Below are 19,551 nucleotides of genomic sequence, written 5' to 3'. Positions count from 1 at the left end.
AAGTGTAATGTATGGCATTACACACATATGGCATTTCATTTAAAATTAGGTTTCATAATGATTATGTACATCTAAATTCTTGTTCTACTACGGGTAAATTATAGTATTCTGTACTATCATTCATCTTGTTCGTTTACACAGCACAATCAATCTTACACACTATCAAAATTATGACTAACATTTTATTATCTAAATACATATTTATTCATTTATTGATTTTACACAAAATAATTATTTTAACTCATCAAGGAATTTGGGCATACGGTTCGTTTACCCAAGTGACTATTGGATGAGGTTATAAGTTTAGGCCTTGCAATTGTTCCATGGTGGACGTTAGTGGAGGACTAACGCCCTAAGCGTATATATCAATAAGTAATGTGAGACCCAATTATAACAAATTATCAAGGCTTGATACGCACATTCGAAATTCTGTGGAAAATGTTCCCTAGGATGATCCTATTCAGGAGGCATCCAATAATCACGTCGTTTTCGTCTACACGGCAGCAGCGTCGGTAGCAAGCGTACTAACCGTACTAACCAAGAAATTTCCAGGATATTTCATTTAATGAATGAACGTGAATGTTGCAATTTTATAAATTTTGAGATTACTGAGCGGCCTACATTTGTATAAGCATCTGTCACACTGGTGTGACTTTCAGCAGAATGTTCAATTTAATGTGTGTTTAGATGACTTTTCACCGATAAATACAATACGTGCATTTACATGAACATATATGGCATTGAAGTTGTTTTTCACCAGTTTGTGTCATTTTACCTGCTTTGAGATTACTAATTTGTAGAATTTTTCGCATTGATAAGGGTTTTTACCAATATGAGTCTTTATGTGCTTTAAGATGACTGATTTGCACATTTTTTTAAAACACACATCCCATTGATGTAATTTTTCGCTAGTACTTATGTGTTATTTTATGTATTTTGAGATTACCAATTTGCATAAATTTTCTAAAACACACATCGCACTGATGTGGTTTTTCACCGGTATGTGTCATTTTATGTCTTTTTAGATGACTGACGCTCACAAATTGTTTAAGACACACATCGCTTTGATGTGGTTTTTCACCAGTATATGTCATTTTATGTTCTTTGAGATGACTGGTTTTCACAATTTTTTTAAAACACACATAGCATTGATGTGGTTTTTCACCGGTATGTATCATTTTATGTGTTTTTAGATGACTGTCGCTCACAAATTGTTTAAAACATACATCGCATTGATGTAGTTTTTCACCAGTCTTGTGCCTACCATGTTGTGAGATTTTATATGAGCGAACATTGCATTCAAATAGATTTTGACCAGTATGTGTCTTGTTTGGCTTAAGATGGTGAGACTTCATGCAAGAAATGTGGTGATTATTTAGATGACGATCATATTCAAAAACTTCACAACAATCATTGCAAATAAAGTTACGTGGAAAATATACAACTCTTCTCAACTTAATTCGAACCACATTCGACGAGTATAAATTCTGAACTTCCCGTTTGACGTTCGGTTCGTTGATAGCTATTTCCGAATGCTGTATCATCATTTCTTTGTTTTTATTGATTGCATATGCTATTTTGTTGTCAGCTTGGTTATTGTCAACCGTATCTTTTCTAACGATGTCCTGTAGTTTACTCTGATGTACTGCAAAACTTTGCTGGGTAGAAATCTATAAAAGTAATAGTGATATTATATTCAAATCAGTAATATTTAAATAAATGAAATATGATAGTTTTGACAGTAAATTATTATAAACAAATAAATTATTTGGGCAGTACGTTAGCAGTTATTGTTTCGAAACTGAGTTATAATTTAACCAACCATATTAGTCTAAGTTTTATCAGTGAAGACTATGTTGATAATATTGTATAACTAGATACGTTAACATGAGAATAAATTCACATTGTCAAATCATTACGGAGAAATTAACGGAGAAGTAGATAAGTACCATATAGGCAAGGTTTTACCATATTTTAAAAACAGAAAAATGACAAAAAATTAATGTAATAGTTCTACGTAATTCACTAGTATTGATTTAAATCAGAATGATTTTAAACATTGAAATTGAAAGCCAATAAACTATACCTTTGGGCTTAGACAAATAAAAACACGGCAAAAATGATTTTAATTTTTAACATAAAAATTTCGAAACACTAATTTTGGGTTTTTTTAGAAACCAATCCTTTATGGAACTGTCAAAAAAATCTCGCTGTCCATCCGAATTTTGGAGTGGTGTAGGTCATGGCTGGGGAAGGCTGACAGGGCTCTAGCCTAGGGGTCCAGGCTGTGGGGAACCCAGCGTGTCGGGTTGACCAGATAAGTGAGATAACCACACATCATAAATTAGCTTTAATAGTAAAAAAAGGCGCTATTATACTTCATGGCCATGAACGTTTTAGATTATATAATTGTGCAATATAATTTCTGATTATTATGTGTCGATACTTGATAGCTCCATTGTTAAAGTAGATGTATATATTATTATAGTATTATATAGATGTAAAATCGCCAAAAATTCACTGTATAAGTACCCTTAATTTGAACTAAAACTTCCCATAAGCCATTGATGGAAGTAGCATTACCTCACGACATCTAATATTAATTTTGAAACGCTTTATCTTTCCGAGAAAACTGGTTCTTTGGTTGTAACTGCTTCTTTACTATTTTTTTTTATATTATAACTAACAGATTAAAAAATTCACACCTAGCACCATCTAACTCTTTTCTAAAATATTGAATCACTCACAAGTGATTCAATACTCTCAAAAAGCGAAACGGGACGAAGACAATTACATATTATTAATATTCGATAACTAACAAAATCCGTAGGCGCTCAATTCTCATTCATAGATTCTGTAAAGCCCAGAGATAAACTAAATAAAATTGAACATACCTGATTTCGTCGGTTATATTCTGGATCAGAACAACTAGGTTGAAGGTCATCATGATAGAATTGATTTACAGCGTCTTCAATGAATTTATCTTTTATAGCAACGCCTTCATAGTCAATCTCCGGTTTTATATTAATTAGACCCGATGTAAGGTTCTGAAAATAACAATATAATTACAGATAGTACTAATTATTATATAATCAATGCCCGGCGTCGTATTTTTTCAAGACTATTTGTAGTAGGTATGCTTCATAGGTGTTTTTAAATTATATATGTTTGGTTAGGCTAATAATGGTAGCCATCATTCCTTATTTTCCTACCTACCTTGAATCCTTATGTATTATTGTCACAAGACCAGGCGACCATGATTGAATAAAATTTAGTTACATCAAGACAACGGGCGCGTATAGGCTTGTTAATGCTAAGCTGCCGTTTAATGGTTAATTCGATTATACAGACTGATTCAAAAGTCATTCATCAGCCACGCGCGCACAAACACTTCTATTACCTACCATGTTATGAATTTCAAGTGCCGCCACCGGGTGATTCAACCAGTGCATATCACGAACGTGTCCACTGCAAACTCAATTAAATCAATCCACCCGTGTCCGTATTACCGGCACAGGTGTCTCCTCAATCAACACACCATTCATCAAACGTGTAACGCGCAAGTGCCTACTAGGACGTGAAGGCATTCTCCAGGGACCAGCTTTAGCCAGACCGCAGAACATCATGAAGGTCAGTGCCTGGCATCCTACCTTCCCCCTCTCTTAGATCCACATCCACATCCACCATCATGATCATCCCACCAATTACAGTCCACTATTAAAAAGCGCAAGCAATGTTCAATAAAGAATGTTATTTAATTATTTTTTTATTGAAAGACTAATTCACAGGATATTAGAATGTACCATTATTTTTATTGAACATACATAATTTGGAAACACTCATGAGAAAATAATATAGCTAATAGAAAAAATCTTTTTCGAAAAAAGTAATACACTCGGCAGGTATCGAACCTGCGTCTCTTGGGTTTTGCTACGATTGACATGCTGAATTGCGACAAATTTTAACTATTGGCTTTTTTAATACGTCCTGCTCATAAGCGCTCTTCAAATTTTTAGTTACGGTAGGCGATCGATTTTTGTATTCTAAATTAAAGTATTTATTACTTTTAATTACTAACCGACGGATAACTCCAATATTATAAATAAAATAAATAAAAATGATAAATTTAATGCCAAATATGAATACTGATGTTAGATATCTACTCAAAATGCTAGATCTGGCAAGAAAAATTGAAGTTGACAACGCTGGATACGACTGACCCAGAATATGGAATTACACTACAATTTAGTAGCAAACCGACGATGGATGACTACTCAGTAAGAGAAGATATTAAAACATAATATTAAATTGGACGCACCTGATGTTCTGATTTTTCATCCGAATATGAGCACCCTGGTTGAGAATCTTCATCATATAATGGTTGCAACGTCGTGTCTTCAACAACCTCGCGTTCAACGTGAACTAGCAGGTCCGCAGCAGGTTTTATGTCAGTGATAGAAGTGACAGGGCCCTGAGAGAAATAATAACGCATTACATAGGTAAGTTGAACACACATAACTTGAAAACACCTCAGATATATACCAGTGGCGAAAGGTGGAGGTAGGCTGTTAAGATCCGACATAAATAGTTCACACTAAACTTTGTCAGTCATACGTATTTTACACCTTACAGCTAATGGTATAGGTTAGTTTTTAAGTAAGTATAATAACTTAATAATTGAGTACGTTGTTTCAAAGAATTCCCTATTTTCAAATGTGAACTAGAATAGTTCTGCATTCAGCAGAGAGAATTGTATGACTAAAACTATTCTTAAATATTTTTGTAAAATAACCTCAAGCTTGCAACTGGAATCGTTGAAATCTTGCTTTACAAAAGTATGGGTTTCCGGACTATCTGGATGATTGATTATTGGCACAGAAAACCAAGGCTGCCATTCGCCGTTGGGTTGATCTTCAAATTTTTGTTTTACATCCATGTTAAGAGGTGAGAAGCGTGGTATTTAGGTTCTAGTCCAGCGTGGCTAGTCACCTTAGATTATAGAAAAATATAGATAGAGCAATTGCATGTCGCACCCCCAGTAAGATACTGTAGTAAGTCAAAAATTGGCATTTTGCAGAAGAGCCATTTGAAGTTTCAAATATTCTTTGTAAATACAGGAAAAGTCTGAATGTAAAAATTATTACTCATTTTTATGGAAAAACATGATCTATTTTCAACTGTATTCATCATATTTCTCTAAAACATATACAAACGGAGATATTTGAATATTTCTGAGTTACGACTGTATTTTATTAGGATATTTGACAATTTCATGGTAAAATTTGAATCAACTCAATACTTTCTATGTAAATTTCCCTAACATCACTTTAATAATTTCAACTAATTTGATGGGCACTGTAGGGAAGGTTTTCAAAATATTAAGTTATGGTACAATCTTTAAATATTTATTGAAAAAAAAGAAAAATACAATTATTAGTTCAAAACAACAAAAAATACTTAATTATTTAATTTAATGGGAAAATAATTTTTTTACATACGATTTTTAATTTTTAAACATCACTTGGAAGAGAAGCAAAAAAATCATAATAAAATTCACGATTTTTAGCGGTGCAGAGGAAAGCAAATCCTTCTTTTTAACTGTCGTTATTTTTTGGCCACTCTTGATATGCTTTGGATAAATTGAGACCATCCATTGGTAACGGTTTACCTATTTGCTGTTGTCGAACATTCAATTTCCAACATTCTTCATGATAACTGGTTTTAAAAAAAAATAATGTATAGATAGTCTCTGTCTACGTTTATCTTCTGCCACAAAACTTTTTCTCCATTTTCATCCCTGTTGTAATTTTTACCGATTTCATCTGCTAGTTTTTTCATGTTGAGAAAATTATTTGTCGTCATGGGTTTAACTATGTATGGTTGTCCTGTTTTCTTACTTGTTTGTACATTGAAGTTAAATTCCCTCCACTCTACAAATTGCCTCTTTTTTCCAGGTTGATGTGTCTCATATTTTTCTTGAAGTTGTTTTTTTTCATCTGGTGAAGAATTATTGTATAGGTCGCATTCAACGCACAAATCTTTTTTAGGTTTAAAGAAGCCAATATTAAATTCGTCATTAAATACGGATGCGTATAATAGTGTTCTTTTCCAAATGGCATATTGCTTTCAGCTTGTTGTTTTTTGTATAACCGATACATTTTAGCAATTCTTAATTTACCATCTAAATACAATTTAGACGTCTGTGCACGCAAATAATGTTACTCGATCACTGGGAAAGACTTAATGTGCGCTCTTATATCATTTTTTTAATGATCATTAATTTTTTGTGATTGCCATGGTGATCTCTTTGTTCTGGAATTGCCGTTCCGGAAAGGAGATCTCTTGTTTTCCACGCAGTGGAGCAGTACCTTTCACTCACCCCAAATGTGTTGATAAAGTATTTTTTGCATACTTCTTGTATTTTACTTCCATTTAATTGTTGATAACAAAAATTGTTGCCTCTGCAGCTTCCAGTTTTTTTGTTTGAATACTTTGGAACAATAATATCCATGTAATTAGTGAGAAAATTACGCTGTATCTTAAGATTTTCCTGCAGTAACAGAGTTACAACAGTATTTTTTTGAAAAGTATTGTTTTAGTTTTTTAGAAAGCTTCTTGTAAAATACTGTCGTAACTTAGTTACAACACTATTTTATTATCTATTTAACAGTTTTCGGAAAGTAATGTACCGTCGTGACCCTGAACTTTATCTAGTTTTAGTGTGATTTTGCGTAATATCATTAAAATTAAAATGTTTTCGTAACTAGTAATTATATCCAATGAAGTATTGCGTTGTCAATTTTGACATGAAATTTCACATTTTGTAGGAAAACATTAATTTTTGATCATTGAAAGACACCAGGCGAAGCATGGTGTACTTACCCGAACTTCGCCCAGCGTTGTATTTTTCAAATGTAGCCATATATATAAATAAAGGAAAAGATTTAATAGTAAATAGATGTGTTCAAAACAATATGAACCATAGTGATGGGTGTATAAGGTTCAATTTAGCAAGATATTGGTAGTAGGCGAAGTACCGAACCTGTTCTGGCGTGTTTTCATACATTAGATAAACTTCTGTCAGGGTTGTCAATAAAACTAATGTGGAATAATTTTAATAGTTATTTATGAATTTTTTTTTAACATAGTAGTAAGTATAAAAAAGTGACATTTGTTTACAACTGCAATAAACTAAATTAACTACACATATGCCTATACCTATTTTAAAATATGTTATAATCATTAGAATACAACTTATTAACATATTGAAAAATCGTTTCAAACTACTGAATCAAAATCAAAATTTCTCTGTGATAATATGGGTTCAGTTCGTGTAGAACCAAAACAATATCGGTTTTAATGATTTGAGAAATATAACCAATGAAAATATAAAAAGGAACATTTGTTTACAACTACAATTAATTAATTTAAATCAACCATATGTACATGTAAGTATACCAATAACGAAAAAAATACAAATCAATCGCATTCGATTAGAATGCCATAGATAAAAAATGATAGGTAATAAAAAAATCTTATGCTACAATTATTCAGCAAACTTTTATGCACATAACACAATATTTATTCGCTCATAATGTCGTATACACCATACACATTAGAATACAGCTTATTAATATACTGAAAAATTGTTTAAAACTTCTGAATCAAAAATCAAAATTCCTCTGCGATGTGATTTCGGTTCGCTTAGAACCAAAACAATATCGGTTTTATTAATTTGAGAAATATCATCTACCACCGGCCAGCCATATCTGTTTCTTCCTTTATTTCTCAAAAATTTTATCGTATAAGTTTCATTTATTTTTTTAATCACCTGCCCAATATAAAAGCGATCCGATTTCTGGACAGGAAATTTGACTAAAACAAGACAATTAACTGCCAGATTGTCATACTGTTCAGGTGTTTCGCTCGTTATATTGAAATCAATATCAGTTTTTATGTTTCTACTCTCAAATTCTTCAGACACTTCACCGAATTTAATAGTTTCGGTGTCAACATCACTATCTTCTCGAGGCAAAAAGTCATCAGATTCATCTAATAGCGAATATCTACTAATGCTACTAATAGTCTCTTCAGAATCTGATGAATCTGTAAGTATAATGTGTTCTTTTCGCTTCTTAGTTTTAGTGGGTGGAATTATTTGAATATTTGTGCCTTTCGTGTTCTGAGCATTTCCAATCTTTTGGATCTTTAGATGTTCCAGGTAGAATTATTTCATTAGATGTATTAGAATGTTCTGGTACAATTATGCTATTCGCTGATGTATTAGCATATTCTGGAACAATTATTTTACTAGATGTATTTGAACGTTCTGGGGGGAAGTTGTAAGTTGACGCAGACGTACCAGGCTGGATGTAAAGTCTTTTATTTCTTTCTTTCTTCATAGGGTTGGGTGACCTATTTTCCTTCAGGTAATCTAAAAATGATTTTTCTATTGAATATTCATTTCTATTTGATACATCAGGAAATTTCCGCAGTACTTTCTCTGTACTTACCCATATGCCGGTATTTACAAAAGCACTAGTAATATTATGCCTTTATTCATCCTATTCGTTAATCAGCTGTTTAAGAAGTTCTGGAAAATGTGCCTTATTTAGAGATGTTTCTCTTGGATTCTGGTATTTATATGTTATAAAATATAGTACGCCACAACTTCTTCATGGGCCCAAAGTAACAAACATCTAACGGTTGAGTCAAATGACTCGAGTTTGGTGGCAAAAAAACAAATTTAAAATTGTTTGATTGACACAAATCTACAACGTAATGATTGATGTGTGTCGCCAAATTATCTCCAATTATAACCTTTGGTCCAATTTTAGAATTAGCCCAAGGTATAGCTATTTGTTGGAACCAGTCTTCAAAAATAACAGAATCAAACCAGCCAGATTTGCTCCTGTTATATCTTGCTCCAATAGGTCCATTTATCGCCACTGGTGAAATAAATGTTCCGCTTTATAAACCACATACGGTGGCAAGCAAACACCACCTACAGATATGGCAAACATCACAGAAATTGATCCTTTTGTGTAATTCAATACACGTTCTGGATATTTAATACCGCGGCGAAAAATGCACTTGGACGCACCCGGGTCATCCACTAAATTGGTTTCATCATAATTTAATATATTTTCCGGTGGTACATCTTTCAATGTCTCTTTCAAGTTTTTGAAATACATTTCGATTCCACTTGAATTTTTTTCGGCGCGTGATCTTTTTATATTTTGAGTGGATCGTGTTGTTAAATTAACTTTGTTACGTTTAAGAAAAGAATATGCCCATTTTTTCCCTGGCGGATCGCCATCAAATAAAAATTGTCGCCCATTGGACAATAGGTATCGATGCACCACAAGTCTTAAGTCCAGCAGAGTCAGTGGACAACCGTAATCCCCAGCAGCAATTAAAACTTTCACAATTTTGTCTTCTTCTTCCTGAGTAAGACGGGTTGGAGAACCAACTGGTTTTACATGTTTACCATGTAGCCTATCCAGCAATGTTCTTCTTGGAATGCCAAATTGTTTTTCCGCTTGATACGACGATAACTTTTTATCTCGCATTAATTCTAATGCAATATTCATCATCTCCTCGTCGTGTTTGGTGGTGTAATTTCTTTTTTTATTAGACATTTTCTTCACACGGAATATTTTATCTGAAACAAAAAATATACTCATGTAGTTAATAAGTAATATTTGTTGACAAGATCATGCAGACATATTATTTTAATACAGATATTTCAAAAACATAATTCATGGAATGTAAAATAATTAAAAGTACACATGGTTGTGCCAACCCTACGCGTAGGCGAAGCTGGGATCACTTTGGCGGGAAAAGGCTCGAGTCTCTTATTAATTCAAATTAAATGCTTATAATCAAAGATAGAGTTCTAAATGTTTTCAATTTATAAATATAAAACTTCATTAAACCTATAGAATACAAAAATAATAACTTACCTTCAACAGATTCTTTTTACAGACAAATTTTTGTAAGACAATTCGTAACTCGACACTCCCGCATCCGGCATCACAAACAAACGTGTTTTCCTGACACATCCACATGAAGTTTGATTTAAATTTTGGCACAAATGTTACCACTATAAAAAAATATATCTTTGGAAAGATAGTACGAATGCCATTATCAAAGAAAGAAGGGTAATTTTTAGGTTTAACTAAAATAGGCGATGTAAGGTACTGCAGGCGAAGCTCGGGGTCACAACGGTACTGTATTAAGTGCTTTCTCTCTGACACTATTTGAGTTTGAGATACGACAATATTTTATTAAAATAGCAAAAAAAAAATACGAATACTCGAAAACGCCCATTTCAGACTTACGACAGTATCTTACTGGGGGTGCGATGTGTTTGTCCTTCAAAACATGACGAACTTTTCACGCACTGGCCTCGCCCCCTTCACGCTTCCACCGCGACCCTTTCCAGGGTTATTCGTAAATATGTGTGACAGTGTGCGTGTCTAGTGTTGCCAGATATCGAATATTTATTCCAATATTATAATTTTACAAGCAATGTTTTTATAAATTATATTATGGCAACACTGGCGTGTTGGCTATGCACTTGGTAAAACGGGTCCATTTACCTGGATCACCCAATGTTAAAACTCCGACTTTTTTTGGGTGCATTTGTTTATGCATCGTTAGTGCACGTTTGTGCACGATTTTTTTTCGTTTGTGCACCTATAATAACCGAAAAATTCCAATTTCAAATTGGGTGCTCCAGCTAAACGTTGGGTCACTAGTGACTTGATACTTGAACCATTAAATTAGCTTTAAATTTTTTTTGTGAAATGCATCCGATTAGGTATATTTATGTTAACTTTTAACACGATTTTTTATAAGCTAGTAATATGATTTTGAGCGGACGTCAAGTTTTAACACCAAACATTTTTTTTCCACATTTTTTAAATTCAAACCTTTGAGTCATAAAATTACATGATTTTTCATGAAGTTTTTATTGTTTTTCCATTTAAATTACGCGAAAAATTCGCATTTTTCCATTTTCACTAAGTACCCCGTGAAAATGTCCCGAACAAAAACGACCGCATCCATTTGGAACATCCAGTCAAAAGAGTCTAAGCAAAATAGTCAAAACGGTGTAATGCTCACTAAATATGTCGGTTTATAAAAGACTACCTTAAAATTGATATTTTGATTACACAAAAGTGTCAAAATTACAAAAACATTCAACATTCTTAACATTTATCTTTTTATTTATGATTTTGAATAGATCAATGTCAGTTGCATACGGGAAAAAGCGGTAAATAATAATTATTCTTACCTACTGTTTTTTAACAATATGATCCGTAATAAAAATAAATAAGTTATTAGAATACAATTAGGTATGCATATTTTTGAAAAATGCAATATATTTTTATGCAACGATATTTTCTTAAAAAGATAATATTGGAACGACATTTATATTTATTTTGTATGTAGGAGGTACCTTGCAGGCACTTAACTCTTCCTAATAATATTTGCATAGGTATTATGATTTTTTTCCTTTTCTCTGTTTCTCCAGATGGAGCAACGTATGCTTGTAGTTCTGGTAGGTATTATGTTAGGAGAGAAGTGTTAGACAAAAACTTCATATTATGCTCTTCAGAATCGATATCAAATGAAGTTTTGTAGGTACTTTAAAAAGTTATTGCCTCTGACGGCTTCGACAATTGTTTTCTTCTGAATGTGTGAGTTTATGAGTTCTTAAACAACGTACCGACCTACATTTCTGTTTGCATTTATATTTAAATTCATCACGTTTATGAGTTTTTAAATGACAATTTGTTTACATTTAAAATGAAATAGAGCACACGCAAATGGTTTTTCTCCTGTTTCGTTTAATGAACTTTAAGATAATGTTGAGCCGAGGCTCCGTATAGGTAGTCAATTTATTAAAAGGTTATTCACCATTTAGTATCTTTGAATGTGTTTGAAGATTACTCCGTCGCGAGCATCCAAATGAACATACATTGCATTTATAAGATTTTTCACGAGTATTTTCTATATATGTATATATTCATTTCATGTGTTTTAAGACAACTAAGTCGCACGCATTTATATGAATATACATCGCATTTTAAAGGTTTTTCACCAGAATTTGTCATTTGTTTGTTTTTAAGATGACTAAGTTGCGAGCATCGATATGAGCATACATTGCATTTAAAGGTTTTTCACCGGTCACCAAAAATGCCGGCGCGGCTTAAGAGTTGGCATATTGCGTCGAGGGTCTCAGGTTCTAATCCTCGGTCTGGCAAGTACGCATATTATTCGCGAGAATCTATATGAACATACTTTGCATTTATTAGATTTTCCTCAGAATGTGTCATTGTGTGTTTTTAAACATTAATTCGCGAGCATCTATATGAACACAAATCGCATTTGTGAGAGTGTACACCAGTATTGTCATTCCACATTTTTTAAGACTACAAGGTATTTTTAAATGACATATTTGATTACATTTCAAATCACAATCATCACACGCAACTGGTTTTTCTCCTGAATGTGTAAGTTTATGAGTTCTTAAACAACGTATTCAATACGTTGCTGCCAAAAGTTGGTAAGTCAATAGTTTAGGTATTTTGAGTTTACCACAGATAAGATGTCTATACTTATATACGTTTGCTAGAAAAAAAAATCAAGATCATCCGATTTTTAGAACATTGTATTTTTAGCAATTCATTATGTTGATAAAATTACGTAACTCTTGATTTTTCAATTTCCCAACATCAAAAGACTGTAGAGATGTTTACAGTATTAATCTAGAATAATGTAATTACATTATTTTCAACAGAAGGTATATGGAAGAAATATCAGAAACATTATCAAATTACATAAACTTATTCAATGAAAGAACTTAAAGTTCTAATTTGTAAGTTCATAATATGAACTCACACATTCAGGAGAAAATCCATTTGCGTGTGATGAATGTGATTTCCAATATAATCAAATATGTAATTTAAAAATACCTAGTAAGCTCAAAACATATGGAATGGCAATACTGATAAAAAAAACCTTATAAATGCGATGAATGTTCAGTTAGATGCTCACAAATTAATTGTCTTTTCCTCTCTTCTTGGTTGTATACTCATGGCTGAGGATCATTTCCACATCTTAATTTTGTAATCCTTTGAGCGACCAAGACTTTCAAGCCTTCTCGACCTTCTGCTTCTCGCAAAGCATAATGAATGGTGCCAGCAGTACTCGTAAAAAACATGAAATAACACATTGTGACGAAGAACCTAAATGTGATCAGTGTGCATATAGATGCTCGCTAGTTTAAAAATACATAAAATGACAAAAAATAGTGTTCAAAAACCTTATAAATGCAATATATGTTCATAAAGATGCTCGCAACCTAGAAACCATAAACTCAATAAAATAAAAAAATAACGGGGCACGACCTCATAAATGCGATTTGTGTTTATATAGATGCTCGCAAATTTATGTTTTAAGAGACATACAATGACACATTCTAATGAAAAATGTAATAAATTCAATCTATGTTCATATAGATTTTCGCGACGAGGTAGTCTTTAAATACCTACTTATTATGACACATTTTGTTTTCGACCATGTCTATAACTTATAAGATCATATGGGATCAGGGATTATAAGATCTTATAAGTAATGGACATGGTAGCCATGAGTATACAACCAAGATGAGGAGAAGACAACTAATTTGCGAGCATCTTTATGAACATTCATCGCATTTATAGGGTGTTTTATCAGTATTGCCATTCCATATGTTTTAAGGTTACTATGTATTTTTAAATTACATATTTGATTATATTGGAAATCACATTCATCACACGCAAATGGATTTTCTCCTGAATGTGTGAGTTCATATTATGAACTTACAAATTAGAACTTTAAGTTCTTTCATTGAATAAGTTTATGTAATTTGATAATGTTTCTGATATTTCTTCCATATACCTTCTGTTGAAAATAATGTAATTACATTATTCTAGATTAATACTGTACACATCTCTACAGTCTTTTGATGTTGGGAAATTGAAAAATCAAGAGTTACGTATTTTTATCAACTAAACGAATAGCTAAAAATACAATGTTCTAAAAATCGGTCTTGATTTTTTTTTCCAGCAAACGTATATAAGTATAAACATCTTATCTGTGGTAAACTCAAAATACCTAAACTATCGACTTAACAACTTTTGGCAGCAACGTATTGAATACGTTGTTTAAGAACTCATAAACATACATATTCAGGAGAAAAACCAGTTGCGTGTGAATCAAATATGTCATTTAAAAATACCTTGTAGTCTTAAAAAATGTGGAATGACAATACTGGTGTACACTCTCACAAATGCGATTTGTGTTCATATAGATGCTCGCGAATTAAAGTTTAAGGCATAAAGCCCATTGACGCAGCGAGTGCGGCGCTCGCGCAAAATTTCTACAAGTGGCGCGTAAATCATCAAAAATACAACGTAATCAAATACGCCAGCGCCCACTGGACTTAACGATGCCTTGCGCCCCGCCTGCCGCATGAGTCACCGTTTTTCGCTTCTCGGCGATACGATTTAATGAAAATACAAAGAAGTCCATTCATTGAACACGTCTACCAAAATAACGCTGCTCGAGGCGTCGTCGATCGACGGGCGAAAAGCAATTATTTAATTACAGAGAATTCATTGTTCCGTGTCCTTTTCGCTGGTTGAATAATGTCGTCGTAAATATTAATGACAAGACCCGAAATAATATAATATTTTTATTGCTTTGTTATGAGAGACACTGTCAAAATAATTATTTTGTGCTGCTTGGGCCGCTTATTACATAGGTGAAGGGTTATGCGTGGGAAGAGACGTGTGATTATGGTTATGAATAAACATTGCATTCGCCGACTTCGCCCGCTCGACGCGTTCTATGAGCACTATCGCTAAAAGACACAATGATACATTCTGAAGAAAATCTAATAAATGCATTGTATGTTCATATAGATTCTCGCGAATAATATGCGTACTTGCCAGACCGAGGATTAGAACCTGAGACCCTCGACGCAATAGGCCAACTCTTAAGCCGCGCCGGCATTTTTGGTGACTGGTGAAAAACCTTTAAATGCAATGTATGCTCATATCGATGCTCGCAACTTAGTCATCTTAAAAACAAACAAATGACAAATTCTGGTGAAGAACATTTAAAATGCGATGTATATTCATATAAATGCGTGCGACTTAGTTGTCTTAAAGCACATGAATTGAATATATACATAATATATAGAACATACTCGTGAAAAATCTTATAAATGCAATGTATGTTCATTTGGATGCTCGCGACGGAGTAATCTTCAAACACATGTAAAGATACTAAATGGTAAATAACATTTTAAATAAATTGACTAACTATACGGAGGACACAACATTATCTTAAAGTTCATAAAACGAAACAGGAGAAAAACCATTTTCGTGTGCTCTATTTCATTTTAAATGTAAACAAATATGTCATTTAAAAACTCATAAACGTGATTAATTTAAATATAAATGTAAACAGATATGTAGGTTGGAACGTTGTTTAAGAACTCATAAACTCACACATTCAGAAGAAAACCATTTGCGTGAAACAATTGTCGAAGCCGTCAGAGGCAATAACTTTTTAAAGTACCTACAAAACTTCATTTGATATCGATTCTGAAGAGCATAATAATAATGATGTTTTGGTCTAACACTTCTCTCCTAACATAATACCTACCAGAACTACAAGCATACGTTGCACCATCTGGAGAAACAGAGAAAAAGAAAAAAATCAATCAATCAATCGGTATAATTTATTATACCGGCTTTTGTACATTTTTGCTTAATATACGATAAACTGGTTGAGTATGAACAGTAGTTGCTGGCATTATTTTGTCACTTTGTCCCATAAAGGCAACTTCATGCATCAGCTTCTCGGCCAGCAATCTTTGTCCCTGTGACATCGATCGTAGTTTCATGGCCATCATTTTGCCAAAAACATCAAATTCATCTTCAGTCTTGCTTAGTTTGTCGGTGATTAATTCTAACACTTTGTTGGCGCTATCATTCGATTTTTTTCGTTTGAACGATGGGGGTTCTGGTGCTCTATTAAGATTCGACCTTGGAGTAGTCGACAACGTTGATGTTGAAGGCGAATATTCTATCTGTAAATAAAATATTGATTATTTTTTGTTGCAGTTCCCTGATACGCACGAAGAAATGGAGACGATTGCAAAAGAATTTAATAGTAAATGGCAATTTCCAAATTGCCTGGGCGCAGTTGATGGGAAACACATTGCAATGTGCCACCTGCAGGCGCCGGCTCCCACTTTTATAATTACAAACATTTCCACAGCATTGTTTTGATGGCGATTGCAAATGCTAATTATGATGATGGAGGCGTACTGAGAAAATCTATTTTTTTCAAACGTTTAGACGAAGGCAGATTAAAAATACCTGCACAAAAAAAACCTACTGCTAATTCTGATGCACTGCCATTGGCGATGAAGCCTTTGCATTACGTAACGATTTCTTAAAGCCGTATTCACAAAGGCAATTAAATCACAGTAAAATAATATATAATTATCGGACATGCAGAGCCAGGCGAATTATAGAAAATGTTTTTGGCATTTTAGCTGCTAGATTCCGCATTTTTCAAGCTCCAATAAACATGAAAATTGAAAATATCAATACAGTTGTATTAGCTTGTTGTGTGCTGCACAACTTTCTTCGTCGCAAATCAACACATTCTTATACTCCTTCTCATGACCTTGATAGGGAAAATCCTGAGACAGGTTTAATAGAGCTCGGACTGAGGTTACAGGACACCTTAGCGCCTTTGGAAGCAACGACTAATCGGAACTCGACTGCCAATGCTAAGAAAGCGCGAGGAGATTTTGAAAAATATTTTAATACTACCGGGGCTGTCACATGGCAAGAAAGTATGATAAGCAATAGATAAATTAAACCAATGTAACAGTTTAGTTAAAATGTTTTACCTCAATACAATCTTCGTTGTTTAACGAGTTGGAGTAACTCTCATCAGGAGACATGTTTTCCAAATCGTCCGCCATGCTGGATATTGAGCTCGATTCTGTAAAACAAAATGTAAATTGTTAAAATACAACATAATACTCAAACTTGTTTTTTATTATCTCTCCCCTAAGTACCCATTCCTTCATACGGTTAATATTTATATGATTATTTATATTGGTATAATTGGTGTAATCCAGTATATCAGGTATTTTCAAAATGTGTTTTCCGCTGTATTCCTCATAACCAAACTGTACCATTAATTTTGATTGATGATTGACGATTTATTGATTGTCTCTGAAGGAACCTAACTCGAGCGATTTTTGATTTCATGATCATTTCTTTTCTTCTTCTTTCGACCATGTCCGATCATAATATGGACCTCCACGGAGTGGAGGTTTGTATTGACAGATTTTGTTTTTACGAGAAATGGATGTCAGCCACTTGCTCAACATATTAGGTCCATACTCTGACTCATACACAAATTGAAATTCAATGTGTACTTGTCAGACCCAGGATTTGAACCTGGGACCCGACCACGACTCAATAAGCCAACGCTTAAGCCGCGCTTCCACCGCCATGATCGTACCTATATATTATTATTTCTTACCTACCTCAGCAAAGAATAAGTAATTTTATTGTGACTAGAAATGATTCATAGCTGTATGTTTTAATTGCTTAATAGTTGCTAATCTAATGCGATGTCACTTTCAGAGCTACGACAATGTCATAGTCTGCACGTGTATAATAAATAGCTTTAAAGCATTCCCTCGTACCTATATATTATTATTATTTATTACCTACCTCAGCAAAGAATAAGTAATTTTATTGTGACTAGAAATGATTCATAGCTGTATGTTTTAATTGCTTAATAGTAGCTAATCTAATGCGATGTCACTTTCAGAGCTACGACAATTTCATAATCTGCACGTGAATAATAAATAGCTTTAAAGCATTCCCACGTACCTTCCATTTGGTCATTCAAGAACTCCAAATTTTTATAGTACCACAGTTTGGGTAGATATACTGCGTCTGTGCCGGCTCCGCTTCGATATGATGTCCTTACTTTATTTCTCTCCTTTCTGTAACCCGACCTCAATGTCTGTATTTTCTTTTTGACATCGTTGACCGTTGCCTGCGGCTCCACCTTGATTAATATTTCCAAAAGTTCCGCATACGCCAAGGACTTGGCATCACGATTCTTGTCGTCTTCCACAACGACGGGTTGTCTTTAAAACAACTAATAAAATCTTCCAAGAAACTTTTCGAATGCACTCGTAGATCTACCATTGTTGTTTTCGATGTCCGAACACTTTGAATGACAGTAAAATAATGATGGCGCTCATAGACTAATATATGGCGCTGTCGTCCGTCGGCATAGATATAAATAATGTGACGGTAAAGCGTGGTGAACGTACGAATTTCAGCGGCTCGGCGAGTAAAATATCAAACATGTTTGAAATCCAACGAGCCTGGTCTGCGGATTAAAAAGTCCGCAGACCTGGGGTGCTCCACGCGAAAAAAAAGTCCGAAGACTGTAAATCGTCTGACTTGCGTGCCAATGGAGCGCCGGCATTAGTTTTACTATTTTTTATTTAAAAAATAATACACATGAGGTTTTACGAATTTCACATTTGTTATTAAACATACTTACATAATTTAGAACAACCCAAACACATCGCGAAGTAAAAATATCTATATTTTTTACTTAGCCAAATTATGAATCAACCTAGGTTAGGTACCTACTGATATTTATATTACAGACAATTTAACTTTTCTTAATTATGAATTTGCGAGATTATAATAATACAGATGATTTTAAAGAATACTTACATAATATTTTCCAATGTAATATTTTTTTTTTTAAAACTAACTTTAATTTCGAAAGTTTAGCCTGGCAATACTATGAACGTCATTTATTTCAGCGGGAATGCGAAATTTTCATCCTCGGTTTTTGACGGGTCTAGGACGATTTGGCACCGGACAACTGGACGCCACGGAATTCAAAAATAAACAGACGTTAGGTACTTATAGGTACTTCAAAAAAAAATATTCAATATTATTATTTATATTTCAATGATTAAATTATGATTTAATAGTTGGTGAGAATGTAAATATGCAGACGTAAACAATGATTTAATCGTGGATATGTTTAAGTTCCAACGAAAAAGAGTTTTTTTTTATTTTTTATAAAGCCTTAGGCATGGTAATTCTCAATCCGCGATAAAGAATACATATGTGAAGAGTAAAATAAATTCGAACTACTAAGTAGTAGATAAAAACTGATTAAAATACCTCGTCTACACGTGTCTACGACAGTGCGGCGTCCAATTGTCCGGAGTCCAGTCGTCCCATTCCCGTTTTTGACACAGGTACCTAACAAAATTATCACAATTATTTATATCGATTGTACTTACAAAAAATGCCACGAACTCACTATCCGATGGCTGGAAGTTCCAAAAAAAGACGTAAGAGAAAAGATGGAAATACTAATACATTAAAAACACAAAGGTTTGAAATTATTATTTTA

General features: G+C 33.4%; 1 protein-coding gene across 1 annotated transcript; it reads right to left on the bottom strand.

Annotated features, from left to right (window-relative positions):
- Positions 1-295: 295 nt before the first annotated feature.
- Positions 296-17,168, bottom strand: LOC147079591 (uncharacterized). Its single transcript, XM_085961066.1, has 5 exons — positions 16,988-17,168; positions 15,812-16,153; positions 4,319-4,471; positions 2,895-3,047; positions 296-352 (listed from the first exon to the last, which is right to left on the bottom strand). The coding sequence occupies exons 1-5, from the start codon at positions 17,060-17,062 to the stop codon at positions 296-298; spliced, it is 780 nt and encodes a 259-aa protein (XP_085817192.1). The 5' UTR covers positions 17,063-17,168.
- Between the last annotated feature and the right edge of the window lie 2,383 nt (positions 17,169-19,551).

Source organism: Rhyacophila brunnea, unplaced genomic scaffold (genome assembly GCF_057557595.1).
Source record: "Rhyacophila brunnea isolate RB1 unplaced genomic scaffold, BYU_Rbru_1.0 scaffold_1, whole genome shotgun sequence".
Classification (NCBI taxonomy): domain Eukaryota; kingdom Metazoa; phylum Arthropoda; class Insecta; order Trichoptera; family Rhyacophilidae; genus Rhyacophila; species Rhyacophila brunnea.
Note: the sequence above shows the minus strand (reverse complement) of the source record. Positions and strands in the feature narration are given on the sequence as shown.